At 46.9% G+C, this 23,315-nt stretch overlaps 1 protein-coding gene across 9 annotated transcripts in view; it reads left to right on the top strand.

Moving 5' to 3' along the window:
* RGSL1 (regulator of G protein signaling like 1) overlaps positions 1–23,315 on the top strand; it is a 40,410-nt gene that overhangs the window by 14,884 nt on the left and 2,211 nt on the right. For 6 of the 9 annotated variants that reach the window (XM_053391133.1, XM_053391132.1, XM_053391136.1 and 3 more), the window contains 16 exons: positions 461–1,455; positions 3,227–3,289; positions 4,642–4,864; positions 6,109–6,216; positions 7,191–7,299; positions 8,048–8,241; positions 9,309–9,426; positions 11,188–11,281; positions 12,357–12,486; positions 13,053–13,221; positions 15,123–15,261; positions 16,374–16,498; positions 17,016–17,131; positions 18,810–18,902; positions 20,560–20,623; positions 22,793–22,914. In XM_053391133.1, coding sequence (XP_053247108.1) covers positions 461–1,455; positions 3,227–3,289; positions 4,642–4,864; positions 6,109–6,216; positions 7,191–7,299; positions 8,048–8,241; positions 9,309–9,426; positions 11,188–11,281; positions 12,357–12,486; positions 13,053–13,221; positions 15,123–15,261; positions 16,374–16,498; positions 17,016–17,131; positions 18,810–18,902; positions 20,560–20,623; positions 22,793–22,829 — 2,777 coding nt within the window. In that variant the 3' untranslated portion in view covers positions 22,830–22,914. Of the gene's footprint in view, positions 1–460; positions 1,456–3,226; positions 3,290–4,641; positions 4,865–6,108; positions 6,217–7,190; positions 7,300–8,047; positions 8,242–9,308; positions 9,427–11,187; positions 11,282–12,356; positions 12,487–13,052; positions 13,222–15,122; positions 15,262–16,373; positions 16,499–17,015; positions 17,132–18,809; positions 18,903–20,559; positions 20,624–22,792; positions 22,915–23,315 lie in introns of those variants that run through there. The other 3 variants (XM_053391138.1, XM_053391139.1, XM_053391135.1) reach the window with 2 other exon arrangements.

The following is a 23,315-nucleotide window of genomic DNA, read 5'->3' as shown; positions in this document are numbered from 1 at the left end:
CTCAGCCATTGGAAGTTTGACAACTTGTGAGACCACTGATGGCATGCACAGATGCTTTAGCTGAGGTTCCTGCATTGCAAGGGGTTGGACTAGATGACCCTTGGGGTCCCTTCCAACACTACAGTTCTATGATTCCGCCACTGGCTATTCAGACTCCCTCTTTGATACAAGACGCCAAATGAAAACATTAATATTTTTGGGTGGACTGGTGCCTTTTCCCCTTAATGCATCCCATTATGTGGGGGTGGGGAGTGTCTGAGCACCCTCCAGGCAACGAATAGCTAATATGGTGCCCTCTGTCAAACTTGCCATCTGACTGCAGCCTAAAAGAGCAGTCATCCCAAAAGTGGACACAGGATTAAAAAGAAGCCCAGCCAGTCAGCAGAAAGACCATTTTCTTCTTTCACAACTCTATGAACCATTAACTCCTCTTTCCCCCAATGCTTTGTAACATTTGCAGAATCCCTTCTGAAAATGACTCCCTACCACCCCCAACACGTCCGCTCTCGGAGGGAAATCCTGTCTGAGATGCAAAAGGTGGCCCTGTTCAAGATCGAAAGCTACTGGCTCCCAAACTTCTACATCCACTGCAAGTTGAAGATGGAGAAGGAGCCAGCGTGCCGCCATCTCCTTGAGCAGTATGAGGAAAGGCTGCACAGGGCAGGTTTGCCGAAGCAGGCGGTGTCTCCTCGGCCACCCATGAGCATCAGGCAAAGCAGCAGTGAAACGCAGTCCTATTGCAGCTTGGAAAGCAAGAGGAAGGTCTGGGACCATGTAACAGGCCAGGGCTACTCTGAAGGAGGGAAGCACAAAGAAAGCCGCAGGAAGAAGAAGTCACGCAGAAGCAGTCCGGCACACAAGACGCACCATCATTCTGCAAGACATTCTGCAAGACATTCTGCCAGTTCCAGTCCTTCTCCAGCAGATCAGATCAGGGATTCAGCAATGGGCGTTTCCGATGAATCGCCAAGCTTCAAAAGCAGTCCAAGCGAATTCATGTCCTCTCCTCTGGCAAATGAGCTTGCTAACGCAATCACCTATAATAAGCTGCGCTCTTCCACTCCTGTGGTCCAGTTCCCTTCACTGCTTGCCTTAAAAACCCTTGTCAAGTCTCCCATGTGCTTAGATTTCCTTCCTTGGGCACTCACTGCCGACAAATGTGCAGGGCGCCCCTTCCGGGAGTTTTTGCTGCGCAGGGATTATGGCCTGGAGGTGCATCTCCTAGACCTGTGGCATGACCTGGAGGACTTTTTGCGCATGATGCTCTGCTCCCTTGGCGAAGGGAACATCCTTCTGCGCCATGTCATGGGAGAAAGGATTTGTGAGCTGTACCTGACCCAGAACAGCAACTGGCACCTCCCCTTGAAACTGACAACTCTCAGGAACTTACAAAATCTCCTTCCTTCTGGACATGTTATACCCTGGGTACTAAAGGCACAGAAAGAAATCTGTAAGGTGGGAAAGCTTGTTTTCTCTCCATGAAAATTAATAGCAGGAAGCATACTTGAGATTTCACCCAGTAAAGTAGGCATATTATAATCAGGGTCTAGCATAGACAACATGCCCTGCACCCCCCTCCCCAAAACAAGGAGGAATTCCAAATATCCATTCTTTGTGGCCCTGGCTTCCCCACTTCTTTGTGGGAAACATATATGCCCCTCGTAAGCCCATAACCCCTCCTTTCCTGTATCCAGAGATGTGTGGCAGAGTTGCCGCTGGTTTTTCTAGCCTGCTGTAGGCAGCCAGGCACACCATGTCAGGAATGCATGCAGCACATAGTTAACTCTTTATTGTCAAAAGTGGACACTTACAGTCGTTTCTATGGCTCTGAATGGCCACGCACACCAACCTAGCATCTAGGCAGCTATTGCCAGGCCCAGACTCTAGGGAGCAGTTGCAGCAACAGGGGACCACTCCCCCTTTACCCTGATGGGCTGTGCAGTTGCAACTGGAGATAATGCCTGCATGGAAGCTTCCTCTGCTCACCCCTCTTCAGTCCCCTCATGGTTCTGGGAGACAGAGGTGTGGGAGAGGGGGGCCCTTCACTTGCCTGACTTGCCTCCGCCTCCTCTTCTTCTTCCAAACCATCCTGCGCTCCACCTTCCAGCTCTGGAGCTCCCCCTGCCTCTGACTCTTGCTTCCTGGCTGGTACAGGTTCCCACAAATCACAGGCCCCCTCTCCTAAGTCAAACTCCAGCCCCCCTTCCCCTGGCGCACCCTGCAGGTCCCTAACACACCACCTGCCTTAGTTGTATCTGAGAAGCCTGAACTGGCGCAAACTGTTGAGGGTGTAAAAGCCTTGTGAGCTGTTGCCAGTGAACTCTGTGAGAAGGAACAGGACAGTGGAAGAAGGAGAGGGAGGGGGAGGGAGAAAGAAAGGAAGGAAGGAAGGAAGAAAGGAAGGAAGAAAGAAAGAAAGAAAGAAAGAAAGAAAGAAAGAAAGAAAGGGGATTGAGAAGTGCAGAGAGGCCTTAGGATAGGGAAACAGGAGATAACATGGAATGGAAGCACAGAAAGAAGACGCTGAGGACAACGGAGAGATGGGACTTTGTGGATGTTGGAATAGAAAAGCAGCCGGGGTACCAAAGACAGGTGCAATCCTGTGATGGTGCAGAGGAAGAGACAGAACTCACACTCTGCAGTGCCAAGAGAAGGGGCTAATTTAATAAGAGGCTGTGTAAGCACTATACCTTTAAAACGCATTCCAAAGCACATTCATTCTCTCAAAGGATTCTGGGCACTGTAGTTTAACTCTCACAGAGTTACAGTTCCCAGCAGCAAACTTCAGCACCCAGGATTCTTTGAGGGAAAGAATGCGCTTTAGAGGCGAAGTGCACACACAGCTGGGGGGTGGGGTGGGTGGAGCTGTGGCCCTCCAGATGTTGTTGGACTATAGCTCCCATCATCCCTGCCCACCGGCCAGGCTTGCTGGGGAAGCTGGGAGTTGGAGTCCAGCAACGCCTGGTTCCTCAGACCTGCTGCAGTAGAGTGAAGTCAGCCATGCTGCCCAACCTTTTCAGTAGCAAAGCAGCACCGCTTTTTACCTAGATGTCTTTCCAAGGCTTGTGTGGCATAGGATTTGTCGAAGAAGATAAAGTTCTCTCTCTCACTGCAGAGTGGTTTAATTGATTTAAAGAGCTGGCTTGCAGGAAGCTTGAAAGCTGTTGCCTTTTGCCTGAAATGGAAAGAGTACCTACATAAGACTCCGTTCTCGCTTTCCGTTTAGATACTCAGCTTCCTTTATGAGGATTTCCTTCAGCACGACGATAAAATGTTCCTGTATTATGTGGTAAGCTGGAACCACCAGGGCAGTGAGGGGCTCATGAGGTGTCAGGGTGTGATCAAAGGGTCATGTTTCCCCCACAGTTTAGAATATGCTGGGTGTTCACCTATAAGAGAGATATGGAACCTGTGGCCCTCCAAATGTTGGTGGATTCCTAGCACCCATTAGCCCCCCAGCGTGGCCTGTGGTCAAGGATGATGTGAGCTGCTGTCCAACAACTTCTGGAGGGCCACAAGTTTGTGAGGGAATAAAATATGAATCTCTGGGACCCATGTGTGTGGGTGAGGTGAACAACAAAAGAAAATGCCTGGATGCCTGGATTCAGAACAGTGGGTTTTGCACACTCTCCTGCAGGTAGAGAGCCCCTGTAGCAGAGATTAAACTCACAAAAGTTAACCAGCATTATAGTCTTAGGAATATAGGTTGTTAAACCTTTTTATCCCATTCTGAGGTACTCACAGCACTTCTCTCTCCAGTGTGTGAGCAGATCACACACTGTTAAGTAAGTTTAAAATGCTTTATTTACAGTTTCAAGGCCTCAGTCATGCATTATTCCATGCAGAAGCATGGATAATACGGGCAAAAAAGTCTTGGGTAGAAAATAGAGGAAAGAGAGTTCTGTACATGTGCTCTAAGCTCAGAGCTAACTTAAGCACATCTGTATTTACATGATGCAGAGAATGAGAGAGGAACAGTAAGACAAGGGTTCACATCCTCCTTTTCTGGAGGAAAGTCTAGGAACTACATGCTGTGGCACTAACTAGCCCTATGCTTGCTAGCTGTATTTGACTGCAATCTCCAACAAAGTTTCCAATTTCTAATCTATAACATGGCAGCTGGTCGAATGACCCTGGATTCTGTGCTGCATCTCCCGACAGACACTGCCCAGTCTTGCACCCTAATGCAGTGGCTTGACTTCACCCCCATAGCTACACTCCATTGTCTCTTGAGACAGATGGGTGTCAACAACACCCCTTTAACCGTCATGGCTTCCCCTAAAGAATCCTGGGAACTGTTGTTTATTAAGAGGTGCTGAGGAGGCCCCTCACTGAGCTACAGTTCCCAGCACTCTTAACAAATTGCAGTTCCCAGAGGTCTTTGGGGTGAGGTGGGGAGCCATGGCTGTTAAAGTGGTTATAAGAGTGTTTCAAATGTATGATGTGGATGTGACCTTTGCCTGCAGTTCAGCAACTTTCCCAAAGCACAAACAAAGTTAAAGGAGGAAATGTGGAGGTCGGAAAGGCATAGTCCCACCGCTATGGATCTGTAATTGAACGCTCGTTGGCCTTTAATCCTGCTCTCCATACTTTCATTCTTCACTTGCGTGATGCACCTTGTCCACCTGTCTGTCACTGCAGAGCGGCAAGGAAAAGAAACTCAGTGCTGAAGAGCCATATGAGAAGGACGAGAATCGCCGCTTGGCCAGGAGAATCACGGAGGCCTTGCACCTGTGCCAGACCTTGGCTGGCATGAGAGACTTTGAGCTGCTCATGGGGGAACACTGGCAGATGATGGGCTCTCAGGACCTGGGCCTGGGGGGCTCGATCTTCATGGAGGCAGAGCCTGTGGTGCGCAAGATGGGTGAGAAGAAGACCTCACTCAAGAGCAATGTTTTTTATTTCCTCTGGCTGAAGGCAAGGTTTAAGTTGCCACAGGGGCCGGCCACTTGGAGCAGATCTGCGCTGCATCCTCACAGGGATTTAGGGCTGAGCAGAAATGGTCTCCCTGCCCAAATCCCCCCTGCTCTTTTACAGGGCAGGGCAAATCAGGAAGGCATTTTGCTAAATATTGGGGGGCGGGTGGAGGTGAAATTCCCACAGCCAGTTTTCTTCAAGTAATTCTCTCCTGAAACGTTTTTACTTCACAGAGGATAAAATTCTGTTGGCAGCTCATACTGGCAGATGAAGGAAGCAATTGACTCAAAAGAAGGCATAGTGTTGCATCCTACCCCACTCTCTGAGCAAGTGCGAGATTCCGGGCGCTTACCCAGATTTTGTGTTTCCTTTTAGAAATGAAGCACAGAGGAGAATATGAGGTCATTATGATATTTGCACACAACCTGAGCGTACGATGGAGAGGTCCACAGCATTACCACCCCAAAGGAACCTTGTTTTCCCCATAGCTGCAGCCTTGCATTCCAGCAGACATCAAACATTGCTCTCTCATTCTCTCTCCAGCTCGCTGCTTTACTTCTGGGTCACATCACTGCAGCTCTCTGCCTTCGACTCCATTTCATCCCCCATCACCTCACCAGGAAGCTAGCTTGGCTATTCCCGGAATTAGAGGACTTGATTGGCTTTTAACAACTGCTGAATCCAGGGATTAGAGGGGGTTGGCATACATCTTTGTGTGCAAGATGCAGAGAAGAGCCTTTGGCCATGTGCAAGGCCAGAGTGCAGACAGAGGGGCTTGCAGGGGGGGCTCAGTTCCTATGGAAAAGCTTTTCACTTAGGCTGCAGCGCTAACGCCATTGACCTGGGTGCATGCCCCATGAATTCAGTGGAACTTATTTCTGAGTAGCAGTGGTTAGGATTGCGCTGTTAGTCTCCTAGTCCAGACGGCAGGAAGTCTAAGGAGACCAAAGTGCTTCTATTTCATAGGTGGCATGGAGGGAGTGTTTGCATTTAACTGAAATGACATAAAACCTTGGACCTGTCTCAGCTGTTTTTAACAAAACCTTTAGCAATGTGCCGCCACATAGAATTGCACATCATGCGCTCCATGGTGGCGCTGCCAGTACATAGACCCTCTCCTTGCATGATCCCTTGTCCTGGCTGTAGGGGACCAAAGAGTGCTTTTGATCTTCTTCTCCTCCCTGGAGACAGATTACAGCAGCATGACATTTGAGGAGCTGGCCCGGCTGAACCCCAAGATGGCTGTGGAACTTCTAAGCAATAACTTCAAGGCGTTCTGCAAAAGTTCCCCATCAAGTGGTGAGTCCCTGGGGTATTGGTACCAGGGTAGGATTTGTCCAGCTTGAGTAGCAGAGGAGAGACCAGTGGGGGCTGGTGCCTGTTGGGACTGGCGGGGGTGGCAGGAAGTGGAGCCGGAGCCAATGAGAGGCAGAGAGCCAGTTGATCCTTCCTCCGCACTGAGGGCAGCACTGGGACGAAGGAAAGGAAGCAAAGAGGCAAACCAAGCGCCAGGAGGAACAGTTGAGGGAGTTGGGTATGTTTAGAGGAGATGTGATAGCCATCTTCAGATATCTCAAGGGCTGTCTCATGGAAGATGGAGCAGGGTTGTTTTCTCCTACTCTGTAGGGAAGGACCTGAACCAATGACTTCAAGTTACAAGGAAGGAGATTCCAACTAAACATCAGGAAAAACTTTCTGACAGTAGGAGCTGTTTGACAGTGGAACTGACTCCCCAAAAGGTGGTGGACTCTCCTTTCTTGGAGGTTTTTAAGCAGTGGCCACCTGTCATGGATGCTTTTGCTGAGATTCCTGCATTGCAGGAGGTTGGACTAGAGGACCCTCGGGGTCCCTTCCAACTCTACGGTTCTCTGATTCTAGTTAGTTCTACAAATCTGGACTGGTTGTTTAAGTAAGAAGGCTGGCAGGTGGGGCTTGGCTGAGGGCAGGCTGAGGTTCATGGGGCAGTGCCCTACTCGCCTCCATCGGAAGAGAACAGAGCAAAGCTAAGGGGGAGCTTGGAGTGAAGACGATTGTGGAGCAGTGGCAGTTCTGAGTCTGGCTGTCATGTCTGGTTGTGCTCTGAGAAGGAATAAGGGTGAAGAAAGAATGTTTTCATGCAGGAGAATTTCATTGTGCTGAGATCTTGCAAGGTGCTGTTGTGGTGGTCTTCATGAGGTCACTGTGGTGGTGGTCTTGAGTGGAGCACCGCTGGCTTGCAGAAGGCCGCCTCCCGTGGCTAATTGTAAGGAGGCAGCGCTTCTTTTCCCCTGCAGGCGTGTTCAGTCGTCCGTTATCTATGAGAAGGAATCTCCACTGGACCCGATCAAGCTTGTCTTTCATGAGGAAGGGGCCTGCCGCAAGAAAGCCCCCTCTGAGGCCCAGGTAGGACATCATCGTGCCTTAGAGATACAACCTGCCACTTAGCTCCAACACTCAGGGCCAAGTCAGACAGGAGGTTCATTATGGGGACGCTGTTATTGCCTGCAAATTCATGCTTTCAATGTCATGTCTGGTTTGGCCCCCACTAACTGCCCATTCTGGGCTACCAAGACCATCTTCCAGTTTGTTCATAGACTGAGAACAGCCAAGAGATTTTTCAGAGAGTTGAGGCAGAGTGCAGTATAGGCCAATGGTCTGCACATTTTCCATAACATCCTCTCTTGTCAAATAGATTTGAGAGGTTTAAGGCTGTGGTTCTTTAGACACTTATCCAGGATGGAATAATGTCATCTTGAGCACAACAGCACTTATTTCTGTGAAAACATGCAAAGGGCTACACTGCAAAGATTTCAACACTTCAGAAACCTGCAAGACTGTTTAAACCAGGAGAAAGTGGTATACAAGAAATGATAAGAGAACTATATCACACTGTCTTTCATGAGACTTAGGAGCATTATTTTAAATTGAAGTGAAGATTTTCTGAAACAGAATTTTGCAGGTCCCTTTGGGGTTGGGTTCTTCAGGCAATGCTGACAGTTCTTAGGATTCAGTGTCTTGGAGGACAGGGAAGGGTCTCTCTGCCTCTATTTCCCATCATCATTCACAACCTGGGACCTGTGTACAAAAATATGTGATTTAGGTGAAAGAGCTGATGGCCTCAGCAGCGCCTAATGTCTCCTTCCCATTATAGGGCGCTCTCAGAAGTGCTGCAGAACCCCATCCACTTGGATTACTTCAGGCAGTTTCTCAAGATGCACAACGCTGAAGCCCCACTCCTTTTCTGGATGGCCGTGGAAGAACTCAAAAACGAGGGGAATCCCAGGATCCAGCGCCTTCAGGTCAATGACTGCGTCAGGACCTTCTTCTTCCACAGCATCCCACCCGGTATGCAAGCCAGGCTCCAATTGCTCCTCACTCTTGCCCACAAGACCCAACACATCAACTCGCAGGCCATAGATACTCCCTTGAATTGCAAGGTGTGTGAGCTTCCCCTGACCTGTCAATGACAGGAGCTTCCACCTGCCTGTGCACCAGCCCTACCCACCTTGGAGACTCCTGGTCTGTGCACCAGGACCCTTGAGGCTGCAGGTGGAGGAAGCAAGGGCAGCATTCCTGTCCCAGGTCCCCGCATGGCTCTGCCAACCACCCCGATCCCAGGTAGTTCCTTGGTGCCTCTGGATCTCATCTGCTTAATACTTTCAGGTCAGGCCAGCCCAGGGTCTACCTAAGGAGCAGCTAGGCTCGGCCCTTGTTTGTGGAACTCCCTAGCCTTGATCAAAGAGATGTCCAGGTTGATGCTCCCTGATTGCTGCACTATATGTGGCAGCAAAGGGAAGTGGATTTGAAGCAGGAGCATCAGCTCAGATGCGCCCTTGAGTGCGCATCGGAACGAGCGTTGGCATGCAGCTCCAGGTGCAGCTGTGTTGCTCAAATGCTTGATCCATTGTGCATTCCGATGTCACTTGTCAAGATAAACCTCCCTGTGACATCATCGTGCTTCTGATGTGGTCCCTGCTTGGCTGGGATCACATAATGAAAAAGCAAGGAACACTAATAAATTGGGCCCGGGCTGCTAACAGCTCCAAAAATGACCAACGAATCAGAAGGACCCTCCCTCCCCAACTCGGATTATTTTTGTCTCCTCAAATTAAGCCACTCTGAAGGTCTTCATGAGTGAAAATTCAGTTTGGGCATTAGATTCCCTGCTTAGAAAGCAAACAAGCATTCAAAAAAAGCATTTTGTCATACATGTGATTGAAGCTCTCCTGGTAATTTTGGCTGGAAAACACAGACAGGGGGCCATCCTCTTTGTATCAATTACCACTTCTTAATGATCTTAATGTATTGGCCCAAGTTTACTCAGTATTGCTCAAAGGCAAAAATAAATAGAAGACTCTTTTGGAAAGTATGTCTTCCTGTCCCCCCCCCTTTTTTCTGTTTTGCCCACCCAGAAAAGCTGTTGGATTGCGATGCAGATATTATCAGAGAGATTCCAAGGGCAGCCAATGTGACTGTTCCCATGTTGGTCACAGCACAGTTTTTTGTCATGAAGGCCTTGGAAGAGAAATGGTGAGTAAACAGGAGGCGCAAATATGCCCAGCACAGTGGAATGCGCAATGATGCAACTGACAAGGCGGCAGCTGGCAATGAAATGTTCTGTTCTAATATTATCAAAACAGAACGATTCCATCACATTTATGGCCTGGAGTGTGGTAGTGATTACTGTGGTATAACCAGCCTCATATAACCAATATGTTTAAGTTCAGTTGACACATTAAGGGGTTAGTACTATAGAGTAAACTCTCCTGCCACTTCCCCTCACCTTGGGAGGAACTAGGTAATCAAGCCTTTGTTCTCCCCCAGTCTCCTTGAGGAGCTCAGCGTGTGAAGAGGTTTGAGCTGGTTGCTCCAGCTCAGCTGCAAGGCTCTCACATGGCTCTCTTGAGTTCCTGTACAAATAATTTAGAATCTTTCATCAACTTGGAAACTAAGCTAAGTTTTTCTGCATTTGTAACTATTCTGAAGCACATGAATCTGACCTTTGGAGAACTGTAAGTAAATCATTTTTTAAGTTACCAAATGTATGGTCTTTTCCTATGCTGTGGGTAAAGGGAAACTTTGGAAAGAGACTTTTTAAGGGGACATTTTGGAACTCACTTTAAAGGGCATATTTTAAATGTCTAGCAGCCTATATTTCCACACTTTACTTGGCTGCATATTTTGTGACTTTAGATACCTGCTGGAGTTCTCCCACCAAAGAGTACTTGTCCCAAACTTGGACCCAGGAATTCTCCTGCTTATATAGGTATTTTGCACCAACAATTACAACAGGGCTAAAGCTGAAGCTTCTTTGGCCAAGGACCATCCCTTCGCCATATCCAACTCTGTGAATCACCATGTACATTGGTTTATCAAATTCATTATTTATTTCTTGTTTACATCTATATTGCCTTTCCAAACAATGGTGTCCAGTTTATATAATCTATTGTTGTTGTTTAGTCGTTTAGTCGTGACCCCATGGACCAGAGCACGCCAGGCACTCCTGTCTTCCACTGCCTCCCGCAGTTTAGTCAAATATAATCTACATAATATAGATTATATTTGATATATAATATAATCTATATAAATTACCAAATTTAAAAAATTAAAGATGGATTTAAGTTAGATGTTCAGCACAGTGTCATTCCTTCCCATAAGGGAAGATCAGATAGGCTAGTTTTAGTCTTTTAGTTTAAGTAATCCATGATGCTTCAAGGCAAACTGGATTTTCCTGGCATTTCCCCCCTTTCTTTCTTTTCTCCCCCTTAAAATAACAACAACACAGTCTTGTAGAAGGTAAAAATAAGATTTACTCGCTCTGAATACTTGTTGAAGAGTAACAGATACAGCAGCTTTGTTCAGGCAGGCTTAAAATGGTAATCCAGTTACAAAGACATATTGTAGTCTAGTTTAAAATGGAGTCTGAGCAATGGAGCTCAGACAGGCAGATGTTCTCACATTGCTGGCAGAGCAGAAAGAGATAGAAAGAGTGTGTCCAGGCAGGTAGGAGAAAATGATAGCTCTGCCCTCCCCCTGTCAGGGCACAGTGGGGCTGTCTCTCACAGAGTTTACAGGAAAACTCTATGAAATTCGGCTTCTGTCATGTGCCTATCTAGCAAAACATGAATTGTTGGCTTGACTGTACTTTAGATATCCCATGGAGATAAACAGATGAGCGGAATAGGGAGGACTGTGCTTATAAGGGGAGCAAAGCAACTGCCTCACCTCTCTCTCTCTCTCTCTCTCTCTCTCTCTCTCTCTCTCTCTCCCCTTTTTGTTGCATCCTGGCAGGTTCCAAATGTATCAAGGCTTATATCCTGAAAGTGACCTTTCCATTACCGCAGGTGGGAGGGGAAGGAGGGGCTCCCTGATGAAAGAAAAGATGGTGAGTGGTGAATGTGGAGCAGGATTTGGATGTGTCTCCCCCTGCCATAGATTCAGACCATGTTTGATGTGAAACACTTGTGAGCTCCTGAGCTGGGAGTCTAAAGGCTTGTGTCCTCACAATACGCTGGGAATTCTGTTAACTAATCAAAGCTGATTGTTTGTGATAGTGAAACATTGACTACATGTTGGAGAAGACACAATTTGCTAAAAGGAATTTCCTGATCTCATCCATCCCCATGTTCACCCCATTCGTTGCTGGGCCTGGAATTACTGGCTACGAAACTGAGACATATTTGGAGGTGAACCATTGAATCTGGAGGTTGCTTTTGATTCGATCTGTCAACAGAATCAAATGCATGTGTCTAAAATTGGATGTGCTCCAATCATGGAGAAAATGGGGCTGGGGGGAGCTCCAGATCTTAGGTGCAAAGGGACTTGTGGTTGCATGTGGTACGGAGGGTGTTCACTCCTTCCCCAAACAGCAGTCCCTAGAGAGCACACAAGCACCTTTTGCCCTGTGCAAATCTAACATTTGACTAGTCCACAGAAGAGCAAAATGTGGATTTGCACCTGCCTTCCGCCCCCTCCCATTAATGTAGGGACACGATGCACCCCCCAGTGTTTTATTGGACACTTCCCCCTTTAACTGCAGAGTGTGTGCATGTTGATCCTTGGAAACTCCAAAATGGCCAGGATTATTTTGGGGGATATGCATTTAAAGTGGGAAAAGGTCTGTGGGATGGGGAAGACGTCATGTGAACACCCCCATGCTAACGGGGAGACTGGCAGCTGCACATCCACATGGACTGCTGCACTGTGGACATGCCCATTGCCAGTTTCAGAACTCTGCACTCCACAGCTCCTTTCCCTCCCCTTCAGTCCCTTTTCAGAGCTTTCCATGGCACTGCATTCTATCTGTCCTGATATTAACCTTACCCTTGGCTAATGCTTTGTGCACCTGATGAAACAGACTGCAATCGATCTGTTGGTCTTTAAGGTTCTTTTTCTTCTTGTTGTTATGAGAGACTACTGTGACTGCCATGGGCTGTACATAACGTTATTCTCTTCTACAGAGAAGGTACTGGAATATTCTTGGTACTTTCATCAGGACTGTCTGCAAGTTCCGAAAGGCAATGAGTTACGTAGGGCAGCGCAAACGCTTTGAAGATTTCCTCCACCGGGAACTGAAAAATGAGAAGGAAAGTGCGTGCTTTTAAAGTCTCTTGTTCCCACATGACTGGCCTTTGGGGAGGTGACAGGAGTCAGGTCCTTGGTTTTATTTCCTGTGCTTGCTTAGTTTCATGCGAGTAGGAGGAAAAACATTTCCCGATGCAGTTTCCCCACACCTTTCAGAATTGTATACACCCCTCTCATGTCTCCTCTTGCTCATCTTTTCTCTAAACGAAAAAGGCCCAAGTCTTGTCACTTTGCTCACAGAGTCCTGTGCAAAGATGTGCAGTGTTTGCATGGCTCCACCCAGCCCAGCCCTGTTCTCGTGCCTTGCTTCTAACTCTAGTATCAGGAATACACTGCTCCAAAAACCAGGAACTCCACTTCCCAGAGAACTAAGGTCAGGTATATAAAGTGAAGGCTGAGTGATATTTTTCTGCAAGCCCAGTGAAACTCTGCCCAACTCCCAAATATCAAAGCAGATTAACTTATGTGGAACATACGAGTTGCGTTTTTTAATATGCCTGGTGGCCTGCAGGTGGTTGTGGGAGGTGCTGTGACTGGGGCCTCCCTTTCTTTCTCTCCCTTTTCTTTCATAGCTATTCAATCCTCGCCTCAGACCCGTGGGAGCTTCAGTGGAGTGAGTGGGCGTTACGGCTCCACGTCAGAAGACGCTGAAGTGCCGCAAGTGAGGCGCAAGATCTTTGGCCGCCTCATCTCAGTCAACTTCCTGGTCAACGATCTCTATTTTTACCTGGAGATGGAGAAGTGAGTGAGCAAGCCTCTGTTATTTCTCCTGCCATGCCTTGCACACCTCTTGGACTCCATGCGTGAACAGAGCAGACATTTAATGGGGCAAATCTCTGAACAGAAGCATTTGTCATAATCACATCTAAATTGGCCCTCACATAGCAAGGTGATGCCTTGTGCTGTAAGTATCACCATATAGGGTCATCTGGTAAAAATGCCCGTTTGGATTATATTAAAAATATAAAAACGAGTCCTGTTGGGTCAGGTAAAGGCAGCCTATACGTGACATGGCCAGCTAGTTACCTATGGAAAGCCCACCAGCCGGGACCTGAGCCCAAGAGCCCTCTCTCCACCAGCGACTCACAGCATTCACAGGCCCTGGGCCTCTGGCAGGGGAGGGAGAACATAGCCAATCATTGCTAGGAGCCATGATAGCCTATCCTCCACTTTTAATCTTTTTAAAAAAGTAAATCATTCAATTTGGTGGCCATCGCTATATTTTGCAAATTAACCTATGTGGTATGTGAAGAAGTCCTTTCTTTTGTCTGTCCTGAATATTCCAAGGCTCCACTTCGTTGGATGAATTCTGGTATTATGAGAGGGAGAAAAACTTTCCTATACCCCCAATTCTTCATACCACAAATAATCTCATGCAGATATCTCATGCCTCCCCTTACTTGCCTTTTCTCTTAACTAAAAAGTCCCAAATGTTTTGGTTGCTCTTTTCTAGCTCTATACAGTGGTACCCTGGGTTACATACACTTCAGGTTACAGACGCTTCAGGTTACAGACTCCTCTAACCCAGAAATAGTACCTCGGGTTAAGAACTTTGCTTCAGGATGAGAACAGAAATCGTGCTCTGGCGGCGCAGCAGCAGCAGGAGGCCCCATTAGCTAAAGTGGTGCTTCAGGTTAAGAACAGTTTCAGGTTAAGAACAGAGCTCCAAAACGAATTAAGTACTTAACCCGAGGTACCACTGTAATAGCTTTTTGAGGGAAGGCAACTGAAATGCTACAGTACTCCAGGTGTGGTCACACCATAGATTTGTATTACGATATCAGCAGTTTAATTTTCAATCCCTTTCCTAACAATACCTAGTGTGGTATTTGCTGTGTTAACAGCTGCCACACACAAGGTCAACATTTTCCCTATGACCACAAGGTTTCCTTCCAAGTCAGTCATTGCCAGTCCAGATCTCATGAGCACACATGTGAAATTAGGAATTTTCTTTTGTCCCAATGTGCATCGCTTTACACTTGCTTGCATTAAATTGCATTTGCCATTTTACTGCCTATTCATGCAGTTTGAAGAGATCCGCTTGGAGCCCATCACAATCCTTTTTAGATATAAGCACACTGAGCAATTTCATATCATCAGCAAACTTGGCAACCTCGCCAAGTTAAAAGGACAGGTCCCAACACCAGTCCTTGTGGGACTCCACTTTCTGCATCCTTCCATTGGGATAACCGTCCATTTATTCTTACTCTCTCTGCTTCCTGCAATTCAGCCAGCTCCTGATCAAGAAATATTGCTTATGTTGTTGGGTTTGTTTGTTTGTTTGTTTGTTTGTTTACTGAACGCTTCCTACCAGCCATGTACCATCAGGTGCTTAATGGTGACAATGGAAGAGCTCTAATTGCATTGGTTTCTCATTGGTCTACATGACGAGCAGGGACCATCTTGGAATTAGTCCTGAGTTTATATGCCTGGTTTCCTCTTATCAGCATGAGAATGACCCTGATAAAGATCCTTCTCCGTGACCCCAGATATTGCCTGTACTGCCCAGTGTCCAGATACCAGCCACCAGTTGTGATGATGAGATCCTGCCTCAGGTTTTGTGTTGTGTCCAACATACCCCCATTCCCACTGCCCACCCATCTCTCCATCTTCTGCTCTGTGTCTGCCTTTTATTGCCGCAGGTTTTTTTACCTCTCTGACTCGGTGGTCGTCCTGTCCTCCCTTGGGTTATACACCGAGAAAGATATTGCCTTTCTGAAGAGCAAAGTGTCCACCATCAACAAGCTCTTTTTGAATTCAGATATCCCACCTAAACTGAGGGTAAGAGGCTGGAGCCAAGTTTTCTAAGACAGTTGGGCACAAAATGAAGCCATTGGGACTTCTGCCCATAGTGTATGGTAGCATTTGGAGTAAAATGCTGGCAGAAGCTGAATGGAGACAGACTCCCCTGGATACAATCATGCTGAGACTCCGGATTTTTGAGGGGAAAGAAAGGTAGTATTTGTTATTGGAAATACATGTTGATAGGAAAGATCCCTAGTTCTCTCTGGCTAAGATGGAGATGCAGTAAGCCATTCTTGCTCTTGTATCTCAGGAGCAGACATCAAACCATGCCTATTGTCATGAGGAACACACATAAGAAGAAGAAGAAAGGGAATGGACACAGGAAGTGAAGTCAGCAGTGCTAAGAGTACAGTGTATACCGGTAGTCTAACCCTGAAGGAAGATCAGAAGGACAGACCGGAAAGTCTGGAGGCTCCTCTCCCCATCTCCCCTTTCTCATGGAGATACATCAGCCTTCAGTGCAAGCTGAGATGCATCCCAGCACTTCCAACAGTATATGCACTCAGCTGGATATATGTTTGTTTTAGCTATTTCTATGCATACTGCTGAATCACCAAGTTTGATAGCAACAGAGGTGATCTCTGATAGTGTTGGCAATGTTCTGTGGCAGTGGCACCATTTTGAGTGGGCAGGGGTAGCTTCCTCAAGTGAGGCATTTTCCTGGGAGATGGTCTCAAGAGGGTTGCCAGTGTCCACTGAGTTTCCTAGAATCTCATGAGAGCTAGGCTTGAAAATGGGGCCCTCTTCTAAAGAGGCTTCATTGGACTCCAGGCTGGTCTTGACAGAGGCATGACACAGAGCAAGACTGAGGGATGAGCCACTGCTTAAATTGCTGGTATGTAGATGTGGGAGGGAAGCTGTGGAACCAGATTCACACTGACGATAAAATGTCAACTATGACCTCCCTAGTATTGTGCGTCTGTTTCCCCCAAAGAAAGCCTCACATGCAGGTTCTTGCATTCAGCCCTCAGTTGAAAGGTAGGATCCCAAAGGATCCAGTGACATCAGCTGTGCTATGAAATGTTTTTAATTGAAGGTTGATGTAGTTGTCATCTGCTTCCTGATATGGCCTCTTCTTCTGTGTCCAGGTCAACCTCACAGATGCACAGGTCCTTCAGATCCGAAATTTTATTGCTGAAGGTGTGCTGAACAGGACTCTTTATCATTCTGCTTTTATGAGTATCTTTCCAGTTTTATTATTCTACTGGAAGAAGTAAGTAGATTAGAAAGGCAAAGTGTGTGCATTATTGTTATAATGGTAATGGATGAAGCCATTGCGTGTAGATTATAAACAGATTCATTGAATCTGACCCAAAGTTGCCTTTGCAACTTAACAACAAAATTTAAAAAATCAAATTCAAGAGGAGCCAAATTAGGGAGCAGATATCGGAGGATGAGGATTTAATTGGGTTAAAACAATAGGTGTGGTTATAATTTGCTAAGGTTATCATGACCATTTTGCAAGTGCGTGTTTTATGTGATAAATTAATCTGTGATGGCGTGGCCATGCAAACACAAACAGCTATTATTCAGCCATTGCAAGCTGCAGCGACACCAGGGCTGGAAGAATGGCTCTGGGGCCAAATCAGCAGGGGCTCAATAAAGCTATAGCTGGTTTGGCAACTATTTTTGTCGTGCAGTCCCATCTTTTGTGACTGTCCCAGCCAGTAACAATGCCTTTGGTTGTCTCAGTTAAATACAGTATGCCAATGCCAACGCTATCCTTGCAGATATTGCACTTGGAAGGCAATGAGGGGCTTCAAAAAACCCAAGTCAGAGAAAACAGAACCTTCTCCTCCAGTGGTTACAACAAAACTATCTAGGAGGCCCAGCTGTTACACTGGTGGTAAGCAAGAGTGTGCAGATTCTATGTACTCTGTTGCATCTGTTACACCTTATGACATATGTATCTGACCAGAAAGTGTGTGAGAGTGTTTTTGCATGTTTGTTTTCATGTGTCCATATATTCCAATAATGCAGAATAAATACCATCTCTTGACATTTTAGATCATGTCATATTTAATTATATTGTTGCATGCCTCCCCAACTCTGAGCAGTGTGAGACTCCTCTCACAAGACAATGGAAGAGTGAACCTTTGGAGGTGAAGTTGGAGAGTTACAGTGTCTGCTGTGGCTGTAGAGACCGATATGGGAGAGACATATTTTGTTGCAGCCGGGGCGGATGAAGGCATCCAGCTGTGCTGCTGCAGATGCACCATGGCGTTTATTCTTTCTGCGCTCGTCCCAAAAACTACTGGTCGATTGAGGGAGTAGGGCCCACCCATTTGCTCTCTGGCACAGAACCACTTCCTTTGTTACCTTCACAACCCATACTTAGGGGGGCATTACCAATCCTTGGAGGATACAGGAATCTGAAGGGACCCAGGCACACAACCAAAACTCACAACACTATTATGAAGTATTTCAAAGTATCTGAAATACTCTCTTGTTGAATTTGCTTAGCTCCATAGTTTCAATATACAGTCTCTTCCAATACACAGTTGCCCAGTTATGACTAAGTCAGAATCCATGGTTAAAAATTCTAAGTTCTTTGAAAATTGGATGACAACCTTGTGGGAGAGTGGCTGAGGCAGCAGACAAGGCAGTGGAAGGAACCACAACCCCTGTCAGCAGAGAGGGAGGTCTGCTGGCAAAGGTTTCTTCCTCCCCCCTATGGGAGTGGAAAGCTCCATCACTGTTGGTGACCCACGGCTGATGTTCCTTGGATGGTGTGGGCTGAATTGGGACATGTCAGGGCCGTGGTTCTCCTTGATCCCTAAGCCCCTCCCTGCCCTGACAGACCACTAAACAGGTCCTGGAGCTGATGTGGTCAGCGTGAGGGGCAGAGTCAGTAGGGAGAGTAAAGGGAAGGAAAGGAAGGGAAAGGAAAAAAGAAGGAAAGCCACCTTCTGAGCCTCCCATCCTGGACACAGCAAGCTAATGGGTGCTATGATATTCCACAGAATCTTGTCTCACCTTTCTAGCCCCCTTTGCCCATTGCTCTGTAAGTTGCTTTGGGTTGCCTTGAGCAAGATAAAGTGACTAACAAATGTAACTTGTATTATTATTATTATTATTATTATTATTATTATTATTATTATTTATTTTATTGAAATCAAAATAATTTTTTCTCCAGGAGTCTTCAAGCTGGCAATCTTGTGCAATTAGTTTGTTGAGCAGTTTCAGGCTCGCTGAGAAGTTACATATAGCTCAAGTCTTGAGGCTTAAGATGCATGATGATGCCACATAAGCATTAATTGACAGAAAAACTATTCAGAAGTTAGCCAGCCAAAAATGCCTTGAGCACATGTCAAGTAATTATTAAGTGTCTGTTCCATCAAGGGAATGGAATTCTGGCTTCTGAACAGTTTTCTTTAAAGTATTCTCTGTGCTTTTAACAACCACAGAGATTTGCATCTATCCTATCTGGGGTAACCGGACCTTCAGAAAGGTGATTGGTGAGATTGGGAATCCTCTGGTGTAATATTATGTTTTGTCTTTTTTATTATTACAATTTCAAAAAGACTATCCAGTCATCAGGTATACTATACTCAGAGGCATTGAGCTACTCCTGCCGCAGCCAAAGGAAGAAACAGAAGAATTGCCTGCCGAGAAGTGTAAGTTGCTGCAGGAGTGCGGTGTGGGAGCTGGTTGGATCTCCCACAGGGGCCCAAGAACCAGGGTGGTGTGTCCTGTTTTGTTGCTCGAGGCAAAATGGGAAGTGCCACCTTGCCCTGCCCTGCCTGGCACCACTTCTCTGCCTGCCTGACCACTTCCGCCACTGGTAGAGAAGCGCTCTGCAAAAACTCGTGATTTCAGGTGTGATTTGGGCTGATACTGGTGCCACTTCTGTGGCAATGGTGGCGGGGCAGGGGAGTTCTCGCAGAGCTGCCACCTTGGGGACTCTCCTGCTGAGGACCCTCATGGCCAGATCAATTGCCCAAGATACATGCATTGCAGTCTTTGTGTATAATTTATCCTTATGAGCAATCCTGCAGCCATGCTGCAAGTGTTGGGGGATAAAACAAAAGTTGTTGAATTATCTCAGCACTTCAGGATATACATTATCTACCGCTTCCAGTTTGACCCAGAATTGGCTGGGTTACATGTTAGAGATAGTTCGGTGCCAGGGACATGCTGGCATGACTCAGCCTCAATGACAGAATTAGCATCAGGAATTGAACCCAAGACAAGTCTACCCAGACATTGGAATTCCCAACAGAAACCCAGCCATCTTTGTGACATGCATTTCCAAGAACTTTGGACACTCAAGCTAAGATTGAGTACCAATCTTACTCTTCTCCAAGGTGAAGTAAGGCTGGTGGACAGAGTGGCAGGGATGGGGTCCCTTACTTAATTCTCTCAGCTTCCGGACTGCAGCTGGTCAGGAAACAGTATATGAGCTGAGACATTAGGGCCCCTCCGAACATTATTATTATTTTATTGTGCAACAATGATGATTTGTGCTCATGACAGCATTGGCTTGCCCTCTAACACCCCACAAAATCAGATGCAGGAGCCAGATGACTTGTGCAAGAGCGCGAGAGAAAAGAACGAGCATCTTTTGGTCCAGCTCACTGGTGCAAGCCACTGGTTTGTGCAACAGCACCAGACCAAAAAATGGGACATTCCAAGATGCATTCAGAACCTAGGATAGCCTCTGTAATTCTGGGATGTCCCACTCAAATCGGGGTATGTATTGGGAAGATCACATGTGAATCCACTTTCAAGGCTATCTGGGACTGCAGATGTTTGGGGGCCATCATTTGGCTTCAGAGCCAATCAGCACATATTCCATGCTTTCTTTCTTTTTTGCCTGGAACTTTTTATACCACAAATGCTCCAGTTTATTTTTATCCTCCTTTTGTTGTGCTATAGCCTCTCAGAATAGCAATAATGTGGTAGCATTATGCAAGCGGAACAAACCAAAGCAGAAGAAATCTGCCAATAGTGCACTGTTACTGTGTCAAGCAGATGTTGCAGAATACACCCACAATAAACCACCAGTCTGGAGGGGCAAAGATCCAGCCCCAAAGGGCCTGACCCTGACCCTATCCAGTCACAGCTTAATTCCACCCATTGAGTCACCACTACCACCCAATAAAATAGCTCAACAAGGAATTGCAGAATTATAAACAGACAAAATGCCTGATGGTTGTCTAGATAGCTCCTTCCTTGGTTGGGGTGGAAGGATGAAAAGACAGTCTTAGAACAGTTCAGCTGCCTCGTACGGCTGCGTCAGATACAATATGCTGCCTCTTTTTCTACCCTCAGCTTCAGTGGGAAGTTTAGAAGCATTAAGAAAGTCTTCAACAACCATAAGTGTGCCCCAGAGACGGTAGGTACCCAGGGAAACTAAAATCTTAGGGCACTAGCAAGTCAAAATTACAGTGGTACCTCACAAGACGAATGCCTCGCAAGACGGAAAACTCGCAAGAAGAAAGAGTTTTCCGTTTTTCGAGGTGCTTCGCCAGACGAATTTCCCTATGGGCTTGCTTTGCAAGAAGAAAGCCCATAGGGAAATCTCCGGGGACCTCTTTTAAAATGCTGGCGGTCGGGAGCAAAGACTTTTGCCCACCGCCGGCCTTCAGAAGAGGTCCTGGACCTCTTCTGAAGGCCGGCGGGGGGCAAAAGTCTTTGCTCCCGACCGCCTGCCTTCCCGGGATAGCGGAGAAGCACAGCGCATTTCTCCGCTATCCCAACGGCTTTTGAAGGCAGGCGGGGGGGAGCAAAGACTTTCGCCCACCGCCGGCCTTCAGAAGAGGTCCAGGACCTCTTCTGAAGGCCGGCGGGGGGAAAAAGTCTTTGCTCCCCCCCGCCTGCCTTCCCGGAGACTTCTCCGCTGTCCCGGGCAATCTTAAAATGCTGGCGGGTGGCAGCGAAGCCTTCGCTGCCGCCTGCCAGCATTTTAAAATTGCCCCGGGACAGCGGAGGCTTCGCTGCCGCCCGCCAGCATTTTAAAATCGCCCCAGGACAGCGGAGAAGTCTCCGTTGTCCCGGGGGCTTTTAAAATGCTGGCGGTCGGCAGCAAAGCCCTCCTGTCCCCGGAGGTTGCGGGGCGGGAGGTGGGGAGAAGGGCTTTTCTTCCCACCGCCAGCCTTCAGAACAGCTTTCTGAAGGCTGGTGGTGGGAAGAAAAGCCCTTGTCCCCCCCCCCCCAGCCTTCAGAAGAGGTCGGGGGACAGACTGTCCCCGGACCTGGTCTGAAGGCGGTTTCCATAGGAACGCATTGATTGATTTTCAATGCATTCCTATGGGAAACCGTGTTTCGCAAGACAAAAAACTCGCAAGAAGAAAAAACTTGCGGAACGAATTAATTTCGTCTTGCGAGGTGCCACTGTAGACATGTTTAAGTCACATTTGGAATACCAAGTTTAATCCTCCTGCTGAAATGAATGGGACCCAAGTGCTTAACTTGTGCAGAATTAGACCCACTCAGGAGCAAAACGAAAAAATGAGAAGCATGAACTGATTTTATGTTGATTGCAATATTAAATTGTGTCAAGAACAGTCACATATGCTTGACATAACCGCCATGATTAGAGAGGATTGTGGCACACAAGCTAAAGTAAATTATTGGCAACGAACTGGCTATTTCAGGTTACATCCACCATATACCTTTAAAGCACTCTTATGCCACTTTAACAGTTATGGCTTCCTCCAAAGATTCCTGGGAATTGTAGTTTGGGTGCTGAGAGTTGTTAGGAGACCCCTCACAGAGCTGATATTAAACTACACTTCCCAGGACTCTTTGTGGGAAGTCATGACAGTTACAGCGATATACGAGTGCTCTTTCAAAGAATTCTGGGTGCTTGAAACTGTGATAATGTGTTTCAAATGTGCTTTATAGTGTTGGATATTGTTTGGTTTGGTTTGTTGCTGTCTTATATGTTTTTATACTTTAAACTGCCCTATGATCCTTACGTGGGATGTGGGTGGCGCTGTGGGTAAAACCTCAGTGCCTAGGACTTGCCGATCGCATGGTCGGCAGTTCGAATCCCCGCGGCGGGGTGAGCTCCCGTCTTTCGGTCCCAGCTCCTGCCCACCTAGCAGTTTGAAAGCACCCCTAAGTGCAAGTAGATAAATAGGTACCGCTTTATAGCGGGAAGGTAAACGGCGTTTCCATGTGCTGCGCTGGTGCTGGCTCGCCAGAGCAGCATCGTTACGCTGGCCACGTGACCTGGAAGTGTCTCTGGACAGCGCTGGCTCCCGGCCTCTTAAGTGAGATGGGCGCACAACCCTAGAGTTGGACACGACTGGCCCGTACCGGCAGGGGTACCTTTACCTTATGATCCTTACATGAAGAGTGGTATATAAATTAAATAAATATCTAAATAAAACTGAGTGTATAACCTCAGTTACATGTTTAATACTGCTGTACAGCCAGGACATCGTGTTTGCATGTAATTGCAATTAATTGACTGCATATATGCCAAAAAGACTTCTAAGCTGTTGTTTCAGATTGCAGTTTATGAAGGCTCTTCTTATTTATATATTCTTCTGCACAGGACCTCATCTATAGGTGCTGGAAATAAACTGATATAACTTGATCTCACACTGTTCCTTGCCTGGACATCATGGAAAAGATTATTCCAGGCATTTCTTGCTGGGTGACAAAACTTCACTGCAGGTCAGGACTGAAGTCCTTTAACGAAACTGCATTCACTAGGTCACGGGGTTCTGTTGGGTGAGATGGGAGGGGTTCTTCATATTTGTCGATGAAGGGATCAGCAATCTTCTTATGTCCCTAAAGCAGAGATGAGGACCTCTGGCCTGATGGACTTCCAAATCTAGCCCCAGCCATTTCCCTATTGCTGCTATAATTTCCTATCAGCAGAGCAGTGTGTGGGGTTGGTGTGGGATGGTATCAACCAGTAGAGGTTTACACAAGCACTTTTAAATTTCTTTGCCTGTTCTAGTGAAATAGGCAATTTGTAATGGTGAAGTTTTTCTCCTTCCATTTAAGTAAAAGAAACCTTAGATTTTAGATCCCCTTAGATCAAGTGGAGAGGTTTCAGAGTTTACATGTAT

Source organism: Podarcis raffonei, chromosome 6, assembly GCF_027172205.1.
Source record: "Podarcis raffonei isolate rPodRaf1 chromosome 6, rPodRaf1.pri, whole genome shotgun sequence".
NCBI lineage: Eukaryota > Metazoa > Chordata > Lepidosauria > Squamata > Lacertidae > Podarcis > Podarcis raffonei.
This window is presented reverse-complemented; position numbering and strand designations above follow the sequence as displayed.